We start from the raw sequence: 19,761 nt of genomic DNA, 5'->3' as shown, positions 1-19,761 counted from the left end.
CCCGTGCACCACTGAACTTGTGGGTAATCTCCTCGAGCGTTGGCGTTTTGTGATACGTGCGTTTGGAGGCTCGATTCAGGTCTTTTGGATCGAGGCAGATCCGAAGTTGGCCGTTGGCTTTCCTGCTAAATGCAAGGGACGACACCCAGTCTGTGGGCTCTATCACCTTGGCTATTACATTTAACGCTGTCATCCTGTCAAGTTCGGCTTTCATTTCATCCTTGAGCTGGACGGGGTATTTGCGAGGCGGTTGTACGGAAGGTTGCGCGTCCTCGTGCAGCGTAATGTGAAATTGACCAGGAAACTTGCCAATACCGGTAAATCGATCCGGATATTGGGCTTTGAGGTCCTTCTTGTTGCGTATGGGCCCCAAGTTTGCGACTTTAGGCGTTGGCGTTGGCGTTGCGGGTGTACGTATGGCACAATTCATCGTGAGGAGTTTGAGTGCGCGTGAACTTGGCAGTCTAATAATTGCAGGTCCTGTTGCGTCAGCAATGAAGAACTCTGCGTCTATCCACTCACCACTGTTGAATTTGCATGGAATTGTTATACTGCCATGCTGCGGTATTTGTGTGCCATTGTAAGCTGTGAGAATTCCCTTTACCGGGGTTGTAGCGCCAAGTTTTGGAAATCCTTCTGCGTCCAACAATGTGGGGAACATGCGTCGAAATAATCGGAGGGGGATGATATTTCCCTGTGCACCCGTGTCAACTTTTGCTGTGAGCGTGTGATTGCCTGGCCGTTGTTTGAGCTTGATGTTGAGCGTCGTGAACACTTGATCGCGATTGTCTACGCGCTTGTTGTTGGTATTGTTTATACCGTCGATCTGTTGCGTGATTGTGACTGTCTCAAAGCTCATGTTCTCAAAGTCATTGGATGCATCATCCATGTCCTGTTGCTGGACATAGTGAACCTCACTTTGACGGTTATTCGGTTTCGGAGTGTTGCTTCTCCTGTAAGATCCGCGAGGTCGATTATCCGATCTGGGTCGTGGTTTGCGTCGCTGTTGTTGGCTTTGTCCTTTGCCAGCAGAGCTGAGGCATACCTGTTGCCAATGTCCAGTTTTACCACATTTTCTGCATGTAGTGCCGTATGCTGGGCACCCATCTCTCGGCTTGTATGGATGACTGCCCCCGCAGTTTTTACATTGACCGCGAAGTTTTACCATATCCACCGTGGCATCGTGTCCGATGTTGCCGAGTTGAGCCATGTGGTTCACACTAGCTTCATGTGTACGGCATATGTCGAGAGCATCCTGCAAAGACATCTTGTCGTCCTTGCCTAGCAATTTCTTCTGCGTCTGCGTGTATTTGATACCGGAAATCAGTACCTCAATGATGCGTTCCTCGAGTGCAGAATTTTCCTTGAACTGACATTTCATGGCCTTTGCCTTGCAACGTGTATAAAAGTCATCAACAGACTCAGAATCAATCTGTTTGTACCGCTGAAATTCAAGCCGGTGTATTCTAAAGTTCTCATGAGGCTGTACATGCTTCGAAAACTTATCCCATATGTTTGTGGGATCTTGTAGCTGCTCATCAGTGAGGCCCCAGGTGTTGAAAATCCTGAGCCCCTCGCGACCTGCCCACAAAATTATGTAGTTGTGCTGCTTATCAGGTACAATGTTCTTGACCTGGAACCACATATTTGATGTCTGCTTAAACTCTTTATAAGCCTGAGGGCGATCTGGATGGCTCCAGTCCATCTTTGGATGAGGTATTGTATCAGCCATTGCGTGAAAATACAGTTAAAATGTTCGTATCACAATATGCGTGTAGTTGTTTTTGCGTTTTATGCGGTCTACCCGGTACGTGATACACGTATGGTACTTATCGTTGATTTACATGTATTGTAACTCACGTGTCAAAATGGCGGAATGTGTCCGTCCAGCAGTGCCGTTCGTTGGATTTGTACTGTCCAATCGGATCAAGTTCTGTACACAGTTATTGCTAAAACTTGATGAGACACTTGCCTGATCCTTTGCTGCCACCATGTAATAATACTATATCGGTAGACATATATTCTGGAGTAATGTAATGATTTATTATTGACGTGACTGATTCATACCATATACAAGATTACTGTTTACTGGAGAGAGTACCTGGATTGACCTAGTGACGTATTGAGGTCACAGTATATTAATTCGCTGTGTGTATATAAAGTAGTACCTTCACAATGGCCCTCTTCAAATCATGGTTATTATTATCCCATACTTGGCTGACAAACTTGAATAATGTTATCTTAATGGGCCCTCTTCAAATCATGGATATTATTATCCCATACTTGGCTGACAAACTCGGATAATGTTATCTCACATGGCTATCTTCAAATCATGGATACATTTATCCCATACTTGGCTGACCAACTTGGATAATGTTATCCCACATGGCCCTCTTCAATTCATGGATATTATTATCCCATACTTGGCTGACAAACTTTGATAATGTTTTAATTCCCGACTTGACGTTGATGGTAGGGGGTCGGTAACAATCCACAAAGGGGGGGGGGAGGCGTGACTTATTCGCTAATTACGCAAGTCAGAAATGTCGGGAATAAACAAAACACATTGTATTGATGTTCAATACTATATCAGAAATAACTGACAGCAAAATTAACTGTTTTATTTTAATTCACTACAACATCCCTCTAAATTATTACTTTATTTATTAACTTCGATAAAGAATTATATAGCTTTAATCCTGTATTAATCTCTTTAATGAGGAGACTCTTCATTTGTGCATCCATCTTGTTTTTTTATAATGACAACCAGGCATTCAAACCGAGGCTTGAAGTAAAGGCACAGACCTTGATCTGGCTGATGTGCAGCCATCTTGTTTCTCTAATTTAAACCTAAGCTGTTTCTTAGTATTTGTGCATTTGCAAGAGTCGAACGAATCAGATACAATTTTTCTTGATTGATAGCTGTTGTCACCGCAAATGCCGAATTAAATTGAATTGAATTGAATTAGTAAAATTGAATTGATGTAGCTCAGAACATTATGCCTATATCGTTCATAATCATAGTAATAATGGTATCGAAGTCTTATATAGTGCACGTATCTACCAAACAAGGTAGTCGTGCTGAGTATTATACAAGCTTTTAGAAAACACTATGTTGTTGCAGTGATGAGTTCTAAGACCCATTAGCACCTAAGGGTATACAAGGTGCTGCGGCGCATACATCAGCCATAGCCAGGAACACCCGGGGCGAACCCCTTCTCTTTTCAATAAGTGCACTGTGTTCTTTTACATGCGTTACATCCCATCCAAAGGACGAAGCAATGGTTATGTGTCTTGCTAAAGATAAAAGTGTCACGGCTGGGGATTCGAACCCACATTTTGCTGATCAGAAACACCAGAGTTTGAATTCGGTGCTCTTATAGCCATTGGACACTATTTCGGTAAACGGTAATGTCCAAAGCCCACACTTCGTGTATCACAACTTATATATAAAAATAATAACAAACCTGTGAAACTTTAGGCTCAATAAGTCATCGGAGTCGGGAGAAGAAAAAAAACCCGGGGAAAACCCACCCTTGTTTCCGCACGTTTCGCATTGTCATGACATGTGTTTAAAATAAATCCGTAATTCTCGATATCGAGAATTTGATAAGGTTTTAATGTTTTCTCCAAAATTAAAGCATGTCATGGAATAATAATTCAAGAGAAGTCTTTCACAAGTACCTTCTATAAACCCTTTAAGTTATTTGTAAACCTGTTCCGAAAGTGTATAATGGCTGCAAAAGGGATTTTAAAAAGTAGGGAATATACACGTATGGTAATTTGTCAAAGACCAGTCTTTTTAACTTTTCTAATTTAACTATTCAAACTTGCGGCAAGTAATATTCATTTCCATGGCGGCCTTTTCAACATTTTTGACTTTGTTTAGATCAAAGTTAATGAGTCCAAACTGGACGTGTTTTGCAACCTTCTTATAATGAGCATCACTGACTGCGGCACATGCTGCCCGGTTTTCGATTGCCCCTTCACACCACTGGGCAATCGTATGTTTCCCTAACCGTCTTGGTTCGAAAACCTGAAAGTCCGTTTTACCTCGAAATTGTTCACATTGTTCAGGTCGTTTACCAATGTAGTGCATAGACGTACAGTAGCCCTGTAAATGACTAATTATACGCTTAGGATTGTAGTAGGGTTTGTGCTTAGTGTTGCACGCTACTGGTGTTAAGTCGGTTATTTCAAAGCCAAAACCTGGCGACACAAACTTCCTGTTGTACTGTTGCAGAGACATTGTTGGTGGGAGCCGAAAGTGCCAATCGTAACGATCATGCTCGAAGTAAAATGCGTACGAGTACAAGATATTTACTGGATAGGACTGGTATCCACGGAACTTGACGAATGCTTCCTCGAACTCTTTTACCTAAAACAATAAAGACAAAAAGAGAACCTGTAATGTGAAAAAGACTCAGTTCCAGGCGTGAGGATTTCTGAAATAACCATTTAACTTTTGCATTCATGTTAAAAACATGATATCCAGAAAATTTCGCCAGTTTACTTGGTCGAATTTGATGAAGTATACATGGTGTCTCAAAAAAAGGTAATCCTACTGTAAATGTTTTTTATGGCAAAACTATATGTGTTTACCAGAAAAAACGTATGGCATCATCTTAAAGCCGAAGCATTGTGCTTTTTATGATACCTTTGGTTTCATTCCAGGGTCACGCATCATGACGCACCACCGTCTTGAAGTTGTGGTGCAAAAATGCAGTGTGTAAACCTCAAGTTGTCACAATGGTTCAGCTAACGGCAGAACAGAGAATCTTTGTGGTCAAAAAACTTTTTTTTACCAGAAATTTGCAGGCTACATACATGGGATATGCCTTTGGAGAAGCATTACCAGACTGAGAACCACCAGAAACTTTGGATCTCTCTCCCACCGCTCAAGACTCAAGAAGCCACTCACACAAAAAGTCTGTCTTCTTGCAAGATCAGCAGGCAGAAGTTTGTGACGGTTGTGGATGTGGAACGGATGGAAATGAAGGTCCAGACGAGTGATCCGATTAAAAGTGGCGAGGCTCAGTCCAGCACCATTTCGTCTTACACTTGGCTCCCGTGGGTGGACAATCAGTTGTTGTCGTATGGCAGCGATGTTTTCCTGAGATGTTGTTGTCCTTGGCCTTCCTGAACTTCTTTTGTTGAGGTTGAGGCTGGTCTCGTGTTCTTCATACTTTCTCACAGTGGCCCACTTGTTTTCTTTGCTGGTGGTTCTCGGTCTTCTCCAATAGCTTCCGTGTACTCTAGCCTAAAAACTTCTGGTTTCATACCATTGTGTCTGAAGGCCAGAATGACACGGGTTCAAAAGTGAACCAACTGCATTTTTGCACCACAACTTCAAGACAGTGGTGCTCCATGGTGCGTGACCCTGACAATGTGACCAAATATATCATTGAAAAGCACAAGGCTTCGGCTTTAAGATGGTGGCATGCTTTCTGCTGGTAAACAATAGTATGGCCATAAAAACCATTTGCAGTAGGATTACCTTTTTTTAGACACCCTGATAGTCATCCCGGTAAAAGAACAAGGACACGACTTAAGTTCATACAAAGGAACCTTGTCCAAATTCCCGTTTCATAAAACTGGCTCCTGATCCGATAATAAAATAAGATCAGAAAATAATTCAAAACTTCGTTATAAAATTCGTAATATGTTTTACTTTTTAAATACCTTCATGTGTTTTAGAATGTGATTCCGGCAGTTCGTTATGGTATCCCGCCACATGTACAGAGGAAAACACGTGAACGTAGCAACCGCCTTCTTCCCAAGAGCAATAAACGCAGTGGATTCAGCAGGTTTACTATGAACGAAGCCAGGCTCGGCAAAGATTCGGATTTTGTCACCGTTGAGGATGCTTTCCGGAATGACAGGGGAGGTGAACATTACATCGCCGTCCGTCCACGCCACAACTGATGTAGTGACGTACTCGTCCATGAAGAAGCTATTCCAAAGTTGCCTGTTGTAACTAGCTGACCTCCCAGGGAAGTGATCCATCGAGGTAAAGTAGCTGAACCCTGATGGCGGTAGCGGCTGATACATTATCTCGAAGGTAAACCCAAGTAGTTCCTCTTGTGCTTTGAGTCGTGCGGCAAACTCATGGTCTCTCTGTGACTCTGCGTCCATTATAAGTCCTATGCGTCCTAATTTCGGAGACCAGAATAGTGCTGCTGATCGTATTGCAATGCAGTAAAGCTGATTAAGTAGGTAAGGAGTCGCTGCAAGGTGGATGGTCAGTGTCACGCTATGACCGTTTGTAACTGCGGGATCAGGTTGGTTTGAGGTCCAGTTTCTAACTGCGGGATCAGGTTGGTTTGAGGTCCAGTTTGCTTGGTTTATCCCAATGTCCGAACGAAACGATGAAATTGGTTTTGTTGTTTTGGTAGCGTCCTCTCTTATCTGCCATTTCCGATTAATGCCAATACTCAGCCAAAACAAGATAGAACAAACTGCAATTACGACAGCCCACTTCTTTCTTCCCAGCATAGTGATTCGATCCAACCTGCATAATGTGAACGAAAGCACGAGTAAGCATTTAATGATCCTGAAGCATAGTCAATGTCAGGAAAACAAAAAAACATACTGTACATCATGTACACGCCATGTGCAATCTACATTGTTCGTGTACACTGTTCCCGAATCGTCTTTGCCGCACCTTTTGTCGTAGAATACTAGATTTATGTGAAAACAATTAGTTCAAATTGATTTAGGTCGACCTGGAGTCGCCCCTAATTCTGATTGGTTCGGCGCGACTCTGGATCGTCTGTTTGAACCGAATAATTGCTCATACAGTACAAAGTCTGATCCGTGAGAAGTTGTGGCCGAACCTATTAATTGTGGTTTATATTTATAAAAAAGAAGTGTGGGGTAGTTTTTGACCAACCATGTTTTGAATGAGACTAATTTTTGTATTGAGTAATCGTTATTTCATGACTATCAATCTTTTGAACTTGTACCACATTGTAACCATTTTCAGAAACTAAATAGTGTTTGGTCTAGACATAATGCCTTTTCACACTACAACAAATCTCCGTGTTGGACACGGATACGATCCGGATAATGTGCACTGACCTTTTCACACTACAACTTTTCAACACGGTGTCGATCCGGATAAGGCGCACTATCCGTGTCGAAACCAACCCTGACCGGGAGGTGGGTTTGATAAATCTCCATCCGTGTCGAAGATTCCAACACGGATCGAAAATGGCATCTGCGCACACTACAGTTGTCCAGCGTGTAGAAAAACCATAGACTAGATATAGAATGGACCCTTCCATTGATCTCCATTATACTGTATAATGGAGATCAATGGACCCTTCCCATGAAATATGCTAATCACATTCACGCATGCGTACAGACCCTGTTGGTTGGCAAACGCCATAGAGTTGTGCACTAAGCAGCAGACGCGCAATCGCATCTACGTCACGCACACCTTAGCCGTGTACAAAACAGCGCGACGTTCCCTCATCAATCTTTGCAAACCAAAACGTTAGTGCGCACGCGCTATGTGCAATTTACATCAAGTTTCATGGGAAGGGACTAGCCCTATATAGGACTCTTTCTCTGTACACAGGAACAGAGTCCTAACTATTGAGGCCCGTTTCTGGGGCGGAAAAATTTCACAGCTTCATAACTTAAATCTTACCTGCAACAAGCCACTAATTTCAACATATTCACATTCCATGGCGGCATATATTTTTCTGCGGTGGGTTTTGGTCCTCATATATTCCTCACAAATCCGTCATTTTCGTGAAATAATACAGCTTCCAACGTAAAAAAATTCCCGTTTCGATCGTTTTCTCACAGTGTTGTCTGTTGTCGTGCGTACGCGTATACATTCGCGTGCAAGACGCATGATGCAAGCTTAAACGCATAAATTCTTGGTCACCGTATCTTGACTGCACAGCGTTAACACGCAACACAATTCAAAATGTGCGCGTCGTGCGTCTTCCGTACACACGGCAGACTGTGAGAGTACGAACAAAAACGGAATTCCTTAACGTTGGGAGCTGCATTATTTCATGAAAATAACGGATTTGTGAAGAATATATGACGATCAAAACCCACCGCAGAAAAACATATGCTGCCATGGAATGTGAATTTGTTGAAATTGGTGCTTTCTTGCATGTAAGATTTGAGTTATGAAGCTGTGAACATTTTCCGCCCCAGAAATGTACCCTGATGTCCAGGACGTCACTGTAGTACAATACGAAAGTGTAAGGCCGCCAGGGCTAGGGAAGGGACCATTGATCTCCATTATACTGACTGAATAGGACAATGGGGGCCGCCATTGCCTCTCTCTCGTGTACATTTTCGGTGCGTTGCCGTCAGCACGTGACTTGTTGCCGTCAGCACGTGACATTTAGCGCGTCAAAGGCCTATCTCCCGTGTTCATTTCCGCGCGTCGCCTTTCGAACGTGAAATTTTTGCCGCATCCATGGCGAACAACAACTTTTTTACACAGGCAACGGCGCGTATGTACTCGCGGCCAATCTGAGTGCGTTTTGGCGACCCCAATCAAAAACTGTTTCTGACGTCACAACCAAAACAGTAACCGAGCTCACAACTCGGTTGTCGTTCAGTCTGAACAGTAGAACCAACGACCAACAACCGAAACCGTTTTTGGTTGTAGTCGCCAAAACGCACTCTAGTTATGTTAATAGACCCTTCTCATTGATCTCCATTACGCTAGTTACGTGCTGACGGCAACGCACAGAAAATGTAAACGAGAGATAGGCAATGGCCAGTGGCGTAACCAGAGGGGGGGGGGGGGCAGGGGGGGCCGGCGCCCCCCCCCCCCCCCCGCTCAGAACCCTTGCCCCCCTCTTGCCCCCCATATGAAATCAGACTGAGATAAGTATATTCCTTATAGGCCTTATATATAAATCGTTTAAGGCTGCATAAAATGCTGTCGTAAAAAGGAAAACTTTTATTCATATCAGTAGGCCCTATGTGGACTATAACATGAAAAATGCGTAGAAACGCGCGCGCGATCGTACTGGCGGTAAATGTTTTGCGGTTACAGAGAGTGCAGGATGTGACAAAGTTCTGTTAAATACGTGGTGGTCTGAACGCAGACCAATACTGATAGCTCCGTAAACACAAAGTCAGATCATGGAGTTAGAAATTTCTACCTCCATGGTCAGATGCACTACAGAGAAATTTACTACAGCAAACAAATGGCCAGCGAAAAAGGTTGCTTAGACCATTTCTTCTCCTTTGAAGCAAGCGGTGCAATTGAGAGGTAGGCCTATTTTAAATATCTGTTTCATAACTAAAATGTGATTATTAAACACCCACAATTTCGATCCTGTATTTTTTTTTTGATGGCTTACACTTGTTACAATAAGGCCGAGTAAAAAAAAAGAAACATGTTTAGTGTCTGGGTTTCTCAAGAAAAGGAAGGAGGAGGGGCTTTTTATTTTTTATTTCAAGATGGCCGCCATGAATGTCAAATATCAACTGGTTTTTTTCTGCTGCTGAAATACACAAAACATTCATGAAACAGTTTGGTCAAGGCATTCAGACAAGACATTCAGATTTTTTTTTTTTTTTTTTTTTGCTGAGATCATTTAAAATAACCCCTTTTCAAAAAAAAAAAAAAAAAAAAAAAAAAGTGCATAAAAAAAAATTAAGAAAAAAAAACGGGGTCCTGTAAAAAGGAAGCGGGCGGGGACGCTAAACATTTCTATTTTTCTATTTTTACTTGGCCTAATATTATTATGTTTTGCGTATTTACACACCCACAAAGCCCATTTGAGAATGTCGTGTACAACTCTAAATTGGTACTTGGTGACCACAGTTGGTAATTTAATCCTTTTATACAGTCAAAAACTTTTATCTTATACAAAATGACATGTTCTCTAAGATTTTGTTGTTTTCGCAATCTTTTGTTACCTGCTGACTATAGACTGTTTTAGAACTGCATTGGTGTGTATCAACTATATATCAGTTAACACATTAAATAATAATCTTGCACTTCTTTGGCCCCCCCCCCCCCAAATTTAATCTTTGCCCCCAATTGCCCCACCCAATGAAAATGTCTAGTTACGCCGCTGGCAATGGCGGCCCCCATGCCAGAACCCGCGTTTGTACGCGCGGCCGATCTAGTTATTCTATTCTATATCTATGAGAAAAACCCAAAACCGCGTACAAAAGGCGCTGCGTACATAAAAAGTAGCCGCGTACGTCCTGGGCCCAATTTCATAGAGCTGCTTAAGCACACAATTTTGCTTAAGCAAAAAATTCATTGCTTAGTAAAATCAGATTACCGCCCAAGACTCCACCCAATTGTTATGCTAAGTAAACAATTAACAGCTAAATACTAGTCATAAGCAATGTATGTGGCATGAAATTTTGGCCAGTAACATGTGTTAAATAAGCGAGCTTTTTTCGTGCTTAAGCAAATTTTTTGCTTAAGCAGCTCTATGAAATTGGCCCCTTGGCCTAATTTCATAAAGCTGCTCAGCACACAAGTTTGCTTAGCATGAAATTTCTCCCTTGATAAAAACAGGATTACCAACCAAATTTCCATTTTTTGCATATTGCTTTTTACTGGTAATCAGCCATGTTTGCTCATCGTGAAAATCAAGTGGAAATTTGGCTGTAATCCTGTTTTTACCGAGGCACAAATTTCATGCTAAGCAAACTTTTGTGCTGTGAACACTTTCAAGCGGGGACATGAGGACAAATTCCTAAAGAATGTTGGGGGCTCTACAACCTTATCTAAGCTGTCTGCCCCACCCAGCATAACCAGAACCACCGTCTCCTCCCCTGCTGTGTGATGGCGTCGATGGATTCAAGTAAGTTAAAGCATGGAGGAATGGTTAAAGTACATGTACATGTATTACCTAATCTTCTGTTCGGGTGGCTTACCAAGAGATAGTACGCTCAGTCCAGCTGAGAAGAACTACCATCTTCACTCTGAAACTTGATTTCTTTGCTATAGTATGTACTTTGTTTAAAGTAAATTTACCAAGGGTAACGATAGTAGTTCCCTCTTACCGTGAGCCTGAATCAGCGATGCTATTGGTAAAGAGGTCCTTCCACGTTGTAAGCTAGCGGACCTTCCTTTCCGACGGCTTATATTCACATAAAGGGGTTCTGTTCACAAAGGTTATGATACAACAGGATGATTTCTACTTGTCCTTCTTCTTGACTAGCAACTTAGCCTTGATCAAGGCTGTGTGATATGGTTTGCCAAAAGCTAAAAATCGCACGAATGCGATGCCCGAATGCAATGCAACTCCTGTTCCGGTCCCCCGACTGTCTTTAACAAGGAAGCACATAAATGCTCGTTTCCACAGTCCCACACACACCGCTACTCACACAATCCTAGCCCGTGAGCCGTTAGGCTCGGCTTGCGATGTGTACTTTACAGGCGGTGTGGGTGTGCGTGAGAGTGCGGTGCGCTATTCTTTTTAGAGGTCAGTCGGGCAGCCGAGGTTTTTATCCTTGCTCTATGGATTTAGCTAGAGTAATTGTCTACACAGCGACTAGCGACTAGAACTAGTCAAGCGAGAATAAGCAACAATCATACCCCTTTGTTGTCTCCCCAAGGACAGGGCTGCTTTGATTTCCTTTAAAGGCAGTGGACACTATTGGTAATTACTCAAAATAATTATTAGCATTAAACCGCACTTGGTAAAGAGTAATGGGGAGAGGTTGGCAGTCTAAAACATTGTGAGAAACGGCTCCCTCTGAAGTGGACGAGTAGTTTTCGAGATAGAAGTAATTTTCCACGAATTTGGTTTTGAGACCTCAAGTTTAGAACTTGAGGTCTCGAAATCAACCATCTAAATGCACACAACTTCGTGTGACTAGGGTGTTTTCTTCTTTCATTATTATCTCGCAACTTTGATGACCGATTGAGCTCAAATTTTTACAGGTTAGTTATTTTATGCATATGTTGAGATACACCAACTATGAAGGCTATTCTTTGACAATTACCAATAGTGTCCACTGCCTTTAAAGGGTGTACTTTTTCCTTAAAAAAACACAATGTCCACATATATACATTAAACTTACACAGTTTGAAGATTTTGATAGTAGAAAGCTTCCCTTGAAATTTTACTTACTGGGTGCTGTAGTTTTTGAGAAATGAGTAAAAATAATAATTTTCGTCTCTTTTAGCATGTAAAAACGTATCATAACTGGTTAAGGGGATTTTACATGCTAAAATAATTTTGGTCTCATGAGACCAAAACTATTTTGTGACTTGTTTTACTAATTTCTCAAAAACCACACAACCTTAGTTAGTAATGTTTGAAGGGAAGCTTTCCACTATCATTATCTTCAAACCCTGTAAGTTTAATGTAAATCTGTGGACATTTTGAAAAAGTACCCGATTCCTTTAAAAAAGGTGTGTACGCGTTTTTTTTAGAGGTCAAATCAATAGTGCATGTATTATTGTACACACTATTAAAGTTAAACTTTGTGCACACATCAATTTCGCACGACACAATGAGGTCAACCAGAATTTGATTGGCTACCCCGAAAAAGGGTGCTATGTGTTCCCTTTGATCGGTGACAAATTTTAACCAATCACAGATATTTTCATATCACTAGATACAGTACAAAGTCTGATCCGTGAGAAGTTGTGGCCGAACCTATTAATTGTGGTTAATATTTATAAAAAAGAAGTGTGGGGTAGTTTTTGACCAACCATGTTTTGAATGAGACTAATTTTTGTATTGAGTAATCGTTATTTCATGACTATCAATCTTTTGAAGTTGTACCACATTGTAACCATTTTCAGAAACTAAATAGTGTTTGGTCTAGTCATAAGGCCTTTTCACACTACAAAAAATCTCTGTGTTGGACACGGATACGATCCGGATAATGTGCACTGACCTTTTCACACTACAACTTTTCAACACGGTGTCGATCCGGATAAGGCGCACTATCCGTGTCGAAACCAACCCTGACCGGGAGGTGGGTTTGATAAATCTCCATCCGTGTCGAAGATTCCGACACGGATCGAAAGTGGCATCCGTATGGGCGGCCATTGGGGCAAAAAAAGACAAACTTAAAAATAAATTATAATAAGAAGAAAATTAAAGTTTAAGAAAAGAAAAGAAAAAAATTAACACGCAAATATATTTTAATTTAAAAACAAAAGCATAAAACACAAAAATAACTTTAAAAAAAAACAAATAAAAGACAAACTTTAAAATAAAAACAAAATTTAAAAATAAAAGAAATTACACAAACAATAATTAAATTCGAGAAAAACAAAACTGCTTGAAAAATAATGAAACACAAGTTATAAATAAATCATTTCTTCAAATTGGTCCTATTTTTTACAATAATAATCAGCAAGATAAAACATGAAACAAGACAAAAACATTCTTAAAAGTTTTCAAATTTACAAAATTAAGATTTAAAAAACCCGTAAATCAAATTATACTGACTAAATAAAAAGAAAAGCCTCTCATAAAGTCTTTCAGAATTATCAGTAAAAACTAAGAAGAAGAGAACTCTATTAATAAAACAGTAAAGAACGCAAATCATACAAAGGGAAATACGGAAACGCAAAATAAAAACAATTCACAGGATTAAACAATACTTCGCGCGTCGGGATACAACGGCAAAATACAATTAACAACTCGGAAATTAAACGAACAACTCAGAAAATAAATGTATTTCAGAAATAAACGAACAGTGGAATCGATTCTCGCAATCCGACCGTCAACAGGCGACCTTTGACCCAATGCACTGACGGTGTGTGTATGTTGAGAACCAGCATGGAGGCGGCCGATGAGATCTGCTGTTGTTTGTGTCGCCGTGTGCCCATGCATTGACAGTAACAAATGAGTGATCTGTGGTTTTAACATGGAGGCAGGGATCGGATAGGCCTTCCCCCGTGACTTAATCGCTCCTGATTTCTTCTTTTATGTGAAAATTGTATTAAAACATGATCTGATCTGGCAATATAGTGTTTTTATCTCTGTCCGACACCCCGCCCATACTAAGTATATAGTACTAGACTACCATCATGACTACGCACACACACACTTTACACATATCATGCGCACAAACCCTATGGATCGGGTTTGTGGGGTACTGCTATTGTTGTTCTATTATTCCCTTTTCTAAAGAATTCCCTTGTGGGGGGCCCAATTGTTCCTAATTGAAATGACCTTGTGGGTTTCATTGTTCCATTGTTGTCAGAACCCCACATAAAAAGTCATATGCCGGTATGTGGGTACACACACACATACAGACACTGTCATAGACATAAGCCTTAAGTATAAGGATCCAGTTTGCGGGGTACTGCTAAAAAGTGCTATTGCTGTTCTATTGTTCCCTTTTCTGAAGAATTCCCCTGTGGGGCCCATGTAGGCTACAGTGCAGTACCCTAGCTTATTTCTTAGATGAAATAGTACTATTTTATGTACTTCACTACAAACTGGTAGTACTAGTATGGTACTTACTACTATGGTTGCTAAGGATAGAGTACATTGGCTGCAATATAGTACACCGGTTGCTACGGCGGGTAACTAACTGGTTGCATAGTCTCTTTGACTGGTATTAAGTACATTGGTTGCTTGGCTACATAAATCTGTTTTAGTAGTAGTACACTGGTTGCTAACTGGGTTTGCTGCGTTGCTTTTGGTTGGTGCTAAGAATTGCATAACTTGGGTTTGTTTCTGCCACACGTTTTTACACAACTGCAGAAAAGTAGAAATTTTTCTGTATGTAAATGTAATAAATCCTTTTTTGTATCACTGCCTGCCCTGACTCCACAGGTACGGGTTTGTCACAGTCATTGTCAAGTCAATAAATCTCCTAAACCTGAGAGCTGTCTTTAAAGAGAAGTCTCCAAGAAAGTCATCATTTGAACCTGTGTGCCATCCCCTTCCCCCAAGATCTTCATTGCCACCCCGTCCCCCAAATCTCACATTATAATTTGTGTTGTGAAAACAAATTTTTAACACATGATGTGTCTTTATGTTAAGAACATGACAAATGATTAAAGATTGTTACACTGTCAGGAACAATTGGAAAGCCAAGTTGATTATACTTTTTCTTCAAAATAAAACAAAGGATGTCAGCAGAGGAACATTTAATACCCACTGCCGTGGAGTTACTGCAGAGAGCCAGTGCCATGTTATCACAAGCCATAAGTAGGCCACAGACACAGACTACATCACAACAGCAAACTGCACCTCGGCAGACAATACCGACACCACAGACAATACCGACACCACATCAACAAACTACACCTCGGCAGCAGCAAAACCCAATAACTGCAAGACATCGGTCTTTGTTTTAGTTGTGCACATCTGAGTTGAGAGGTCAAAACATGTGTGATTTACATGTTTTGGGTAGATCTCACAATTTCATATGTAAAATACCGCTTTGAAGTAAAGTAGTAAGTAACATTAATCTATTTTTTTTTTCTTTTTCTATTAGTGGTTTCATTAAGTTAATTTCAGTCATCTGTCAAGTCTGGGTTTGGGTTTTTCCCTCTCTGTCAGCAATTTTGGATGGTGCACTCTTTTCTTGTGTGTATGGCTAGCCGCTGGAAAGTTTATTTTTGTGACCGACCCTCTTAGTTGTTGCTTTAGTCGATTAACTTGTGCAATATTGTATTTATTTATTTTTATTTATTTATTTATTTATTTATTTCTGCTATTGTTTATTTACCTGCTGTGTTTATTGTCTTCTGTACAAAAATGTATCTTTGTTTATATTTGTTCGTACCCCAGATGTGGGCAACAGATCTACGGATCATAGTACATGCATGTATCTGCTTTTACTGTACCTCACCCATCTTGGGGTATATTGTCATGTATTTTGTTATGTACTGTTTTTACGGCAAATCAAATAATAAATATATAAATAAATAAATAGTTTGAATATTTGTCTTTGTTTTCAGACCAGAGGGAGGTCCTCATCTACAGTGCCGTATGGCAGACAGTGCAGTTGGTGGCCATCAGCGTCAAAGTAAGTAACTTTGAAAAAGCAAATGATTAATTTTTAGAATATTACATTTTCTGAACAGCTTGGCCTTTTTCATTTATCTTTAAACTGCAGTCGAAGATTGTGGGAAATTTATCAACTCATCTCATTCTTGTTTTTGTATTTTTTTTTCTTCTTTTCTTCTCCATGGCGATTGTCGACAAGACACACTTTCTAAGCTCACTTTTTTTGTATAACCTTCAAACTTCACAGTGTTATGTTCTCCTTGCATATTTAAAATGACTACACTTTAACCAGAAGATTGTAAAGTTCCTACTTTTTCCACCACTATTATAAGACAAGAGATGATAGAGCCTCACTTTGGAGACATGAAGTCCAGAGGTTAATTAGCCAGAAGAACTACAGATCCCTACAAGACCCCAAAGCCACTCCAGGATTTAGGCTGTACACAAGGCCATCTCTTTAGGTTTGAAGTGGGTGGCAACCTCGGACTTCCATTAACATTCCAGAGTGACCCATTGATGTTTCGCAGAGGGGTAAATGGCATTGTGTGTATACCATTTTGTACAGGGGGGGGGGGGTTTAATTTCGCGTTATAAATAAAAAACATTAGGTTTTAATACATGCATCTGTTACATATGTGTCTATTTCAATTAATACATGCATCTGTTACATATGTGTCTATTTCAATTAAGTCACTCATGTAGGCCTACCCAACCTTCCAGCATTTTTTAAACGCATCAAACAGCAAGCCACTGTTGTGAAACTTTATTTGTTCCATTTAACTCTGCACCACTAGTGGTACAGTCCATAGTCATTCCCCACACACAGTACGTATACACGCAAAAGTTGAAACATTTTCAAAAGAAAATCAATACATTACTGATTCTTTTCATATACATTGTATAGGTTTTGGCAGTTAAACCTACACAAGAGTCGTGAAATCACCGTTTAAGAATAGTATGCTTTCATAGTTACGAACTTTGTGAAACATCAACGGCTGTTTTGAAGCTGTAAACGAACATTCCATTCAAAGTTCTGAAGCAACAAAATTGTTAGAACGCAGTTTGGTCACGTCAGGACTCAGGATGTAGATTTTGCCAAATCCGTTTTGTATTAAGCAATCGGCCGTCGGGTTTTGTTATCGAAAGAGCCCTCATGTGCAGCTGAATCCGGTACTTTTTACGAATTTCTCCATACAAAATTAACCAAACTGGCCTACAAACCCTCAAAATAACTAGGCAAATGTTTTCTGAAAGTGAATTAAGTGAGAGGATGTAGGGGTAGCTGGCATACAAACCCTCAAAATAACTAGGCAAATGTTTTCTGAAAGTGAATTAAGTGAGAGAATGCAGGAGTAATTATTAAAGACCAATAAAATTACCGTTTCTATTATTTTAGTTTTGTATAGGGTTCCACAGATAATTATGATAACATATAAAATTCGATGTTTTATCAGGGGACTTCGTCACGCGGGGCGCGCGCCCCGGCGGATGTTGACCAGAAAGTTTACATGAGAATTATTTGATATGAGAATAAACTAAAAATTAATGAGGCCGACGCTATGTTACTCCCAAAAGCGGTGGTAAAAACAGTAGATTAGATATCATTCTGTTGCACAGCATGTTCCGAAAACTCGCTTCATTTGGTGCTCAGACAACTTTGTATGCGTCGTTGGACCAGACTTAGACTACTCAAATCCGTGGCTATCGATGACTATGGATTTGTTGCTAAGGGAACCAAATACCACTGCTGATTCCAAATTCAGCGTGTTATACATTGTCCGATTGGCCCGTCTCCATATAAATTAACCAAACTGGACGTACAGGCCCTCAAAATAACAAGGCAAATGTTTTACAAAGTTCGTAACTATAATGAAAGCAGTTTGGGCAGGACTCAGGATGTACATTTTGCCAAGTGTAACTTAATTATACCAAATGTGCTCAACACAATAAACTAAGTGTGTCATTGGAGCAGTGTACGTGCTATATTTTTAGTCGACTAAGCATTATTACCCTTACAGTCATCTTAGCTGGGAAATACTCAGTGCAGTGGATAAAATTGACACAATGACAAAGGCCGATTGAATTAAAACTATGCGTAAAAGAGGCGAAACATAATCCACATTACGGATAATACGTTGGCCCGCTCGATCAACACTAAAATATTACGAAAAACCCTACATATCATGCCAAGTACCGTCATTGCCAAGTATACTCATCCCCAATATTCAAGCTCAATTCCAGAAACAAACACCAATTCCTTTAGTTGGAGAACGCAAGAGAGAAGGTGAGGAGGGGGCGACGAGTCGCGACGTTTCACAACTAAGTTGTGCACGCTCAACAATTAATTTTTGTTAAAATACAACATTAATGACATATTTCCATACCGATTATAAATACAATTTCTAATCCAATCCTACGAAATGATTATTACCTGTAAGAATACCTCCCTTGCCCCCACATTACCTTTTACAACATTTGTATACTAGAATCCTCCTCATCTAGCGGGGTGCCGCGCGAAGCGCGGCATCTCGCTAGTCTAACTGGTTTCTAGACTGTAACTTGAGTTAAAAGTTACATATTGGACTTTATCTTGGGTGGGGTTGCACTTGATACAAGAAAATGTGGGTTGGCTAGATTTTACATGGCTTGTATTGGGGGTTCCAATAGCATCGCTGTTTTTTCTCATGTTTGTTTTACTTTTTGCTTACCCTATTCTCATTTTCATGCAATCCAGGGCCTGTCGTACGTTCTTTTTTGAATAATGTACATGCTGATGTATTTAATGGCAATTTGATATAGTTCCCTAACACAAAATCCAGTTAAGTTTTACCATCATCGTCATCATCAGTTGGCTGCACAGCAGGCGGACACAAGCTTTCCCCATTCTGTCCTCTTGAATGCTATAGTCTCACTGAAATTTATCCATTTTAACTAATGATTTGTTTAATTTGAGAAAAAGAAGGTAGTGTTTTCATCATAACTCCAACAATGCTTGTATTTATTCACCTTATACACAGAGAGATGCTGTGCTTTTTATCATAACAATAACTATTTTGAATCTTTGTTTTTTATTTGTTGCTTGCATTTGTAATAACAATTTAAAATCTGCACTTACAAGCTTTTATCTGTTGGTTATTTTTAAATTAATTACAACAATGTCATCAGTGGTTTACTATTGTTGTTATTTTATACTTAACAGGGATCAAGATACTTCCTCATTCGTCTGCCTTACCACATACATTAATATGTTTATGGAAGGAAGAAAGCTCGACCCAGTAACACCAGATGAAATGGAAGGGGAAACTTTGAACGTTTTTATCTCTAGATCGTCCGTTATGGATGATCTAGTTAGTGAACTGGTGGTGGATAACTTCAGGCCAAACATTCCTATAAGTGTGGAGTTTTTTGGAGAAGAGGCAAGCGACTACGGTGGACCAAGACAAGAATTATTTAGACTTTGGCTTAAAGAAGTTGTTGCCAGAGTATTCAGTGATGACAGTGATGATGGAGGGTATGTTCTGGGCAACAACCCAGCATTCCTTAATTCGGTGTATAAGACATCAGGCATTTTAATCGGTGAGTTAACAATTTGTGGGGTCTTTTTGGCAACAAATTTATGGTTTGTTTTGTTGTTTCGATTTGTTTTAAATTTGTTTGTGAACAAGAAAAATCAATGTTATTTTTGTACAATATCTTGCATTTCATGTTCACTCTAAAGATAATTGTACAATATTTATGCAAAAGCATGTATACAGTTACAATACAGGAGTGTTGCTGAATTATGTGCAGAAGTTCTTCACCTGTGCAGAAATTTACTTGT

General features: G+C 40.2%; 2 protein-coding genes across 4 annotated transcripts in view; one reads left to right on the top strand and one right to left on the bottom strand.

Moving 5' to 3' along the window:
- Positions 1 to 2,027: 2,027 nt before the first annotated feature.
- The window catches only part of LOC139933987 (uncharacterized), a 21,733-nt gene continuing 3,999 nt past the window's right edge, over positions 2,028 to 19,761 (bottom strand). Inside the window, exons 2-4 of one of the 3 annotated variants that reach the window (XM_071928240.1) lie at positions 11,014 to 11,112; positions 5,683 to 6,511; positions 2,028 to 4,378 (exon numbers count right to left, since the gene is read on the bottom strand). In XM_071928240.1, coding sequence (XP_071784341.1) covers positions 3,821 to 4,378; positions 5,683 to 6,495 — 1,371 coding nt within the window. In that variant the 5' untranslated portion in view covers positions 6,496 to 6,511; positions 11,014 to 11,112 and the 3' untranslated portion in view covers positions 2,028 to 3,820. Of the gene's footprint in view, positions 4,379 to 5,682; positions 6,512 to 11,013; positions 11,416 to 19,761 lie in introns of those variants that run through there. The other 2 variants (XM_071928239.1, XM_071928241.1) reach the window with 2 other exon arrangements.
- Positions 18,125 to 19,761, top strand: part of LOC139934154 (G2/M phase-specific E3 ubiquitin-protein ligase-like) — a 14,257-nt gene continuing 12,620 nt past the window's right edge. The window contains exons 1-2 of the mRNA XM_071928457.1: positions 18,125 to 18,225; positions 19,141 to 19,517. Coding sequence (XP_071784558.1) covers positions 18,125 to 18,225; positions 19,141 to 19,517 — 478 coding nt within the window. The remainder of the gene's footprint in view (positions 18,226 to 19,140; positions 19,518 to 19,761) is intronic.

Source organism: Asterias amurensis, chromosome 2 (genome assembly GCF_032118995.1).
Source record: "Asterias amurensis chromosome 2, ASM3211899v1".
In the NCBI taxonomy this organism is placed as follows: domain Eukaryota; kingdom Metazoa; phylum Echinodermata; class Asteroidea; order Forcipulatida; family Asteriidae; genus Asterias; species Asterias amurensis.
The sequence above is the reverse complement of the archived record's forward strand: the minus strand, read 5'-3'. Positions and strand labels throughout refer to the sequence as shown.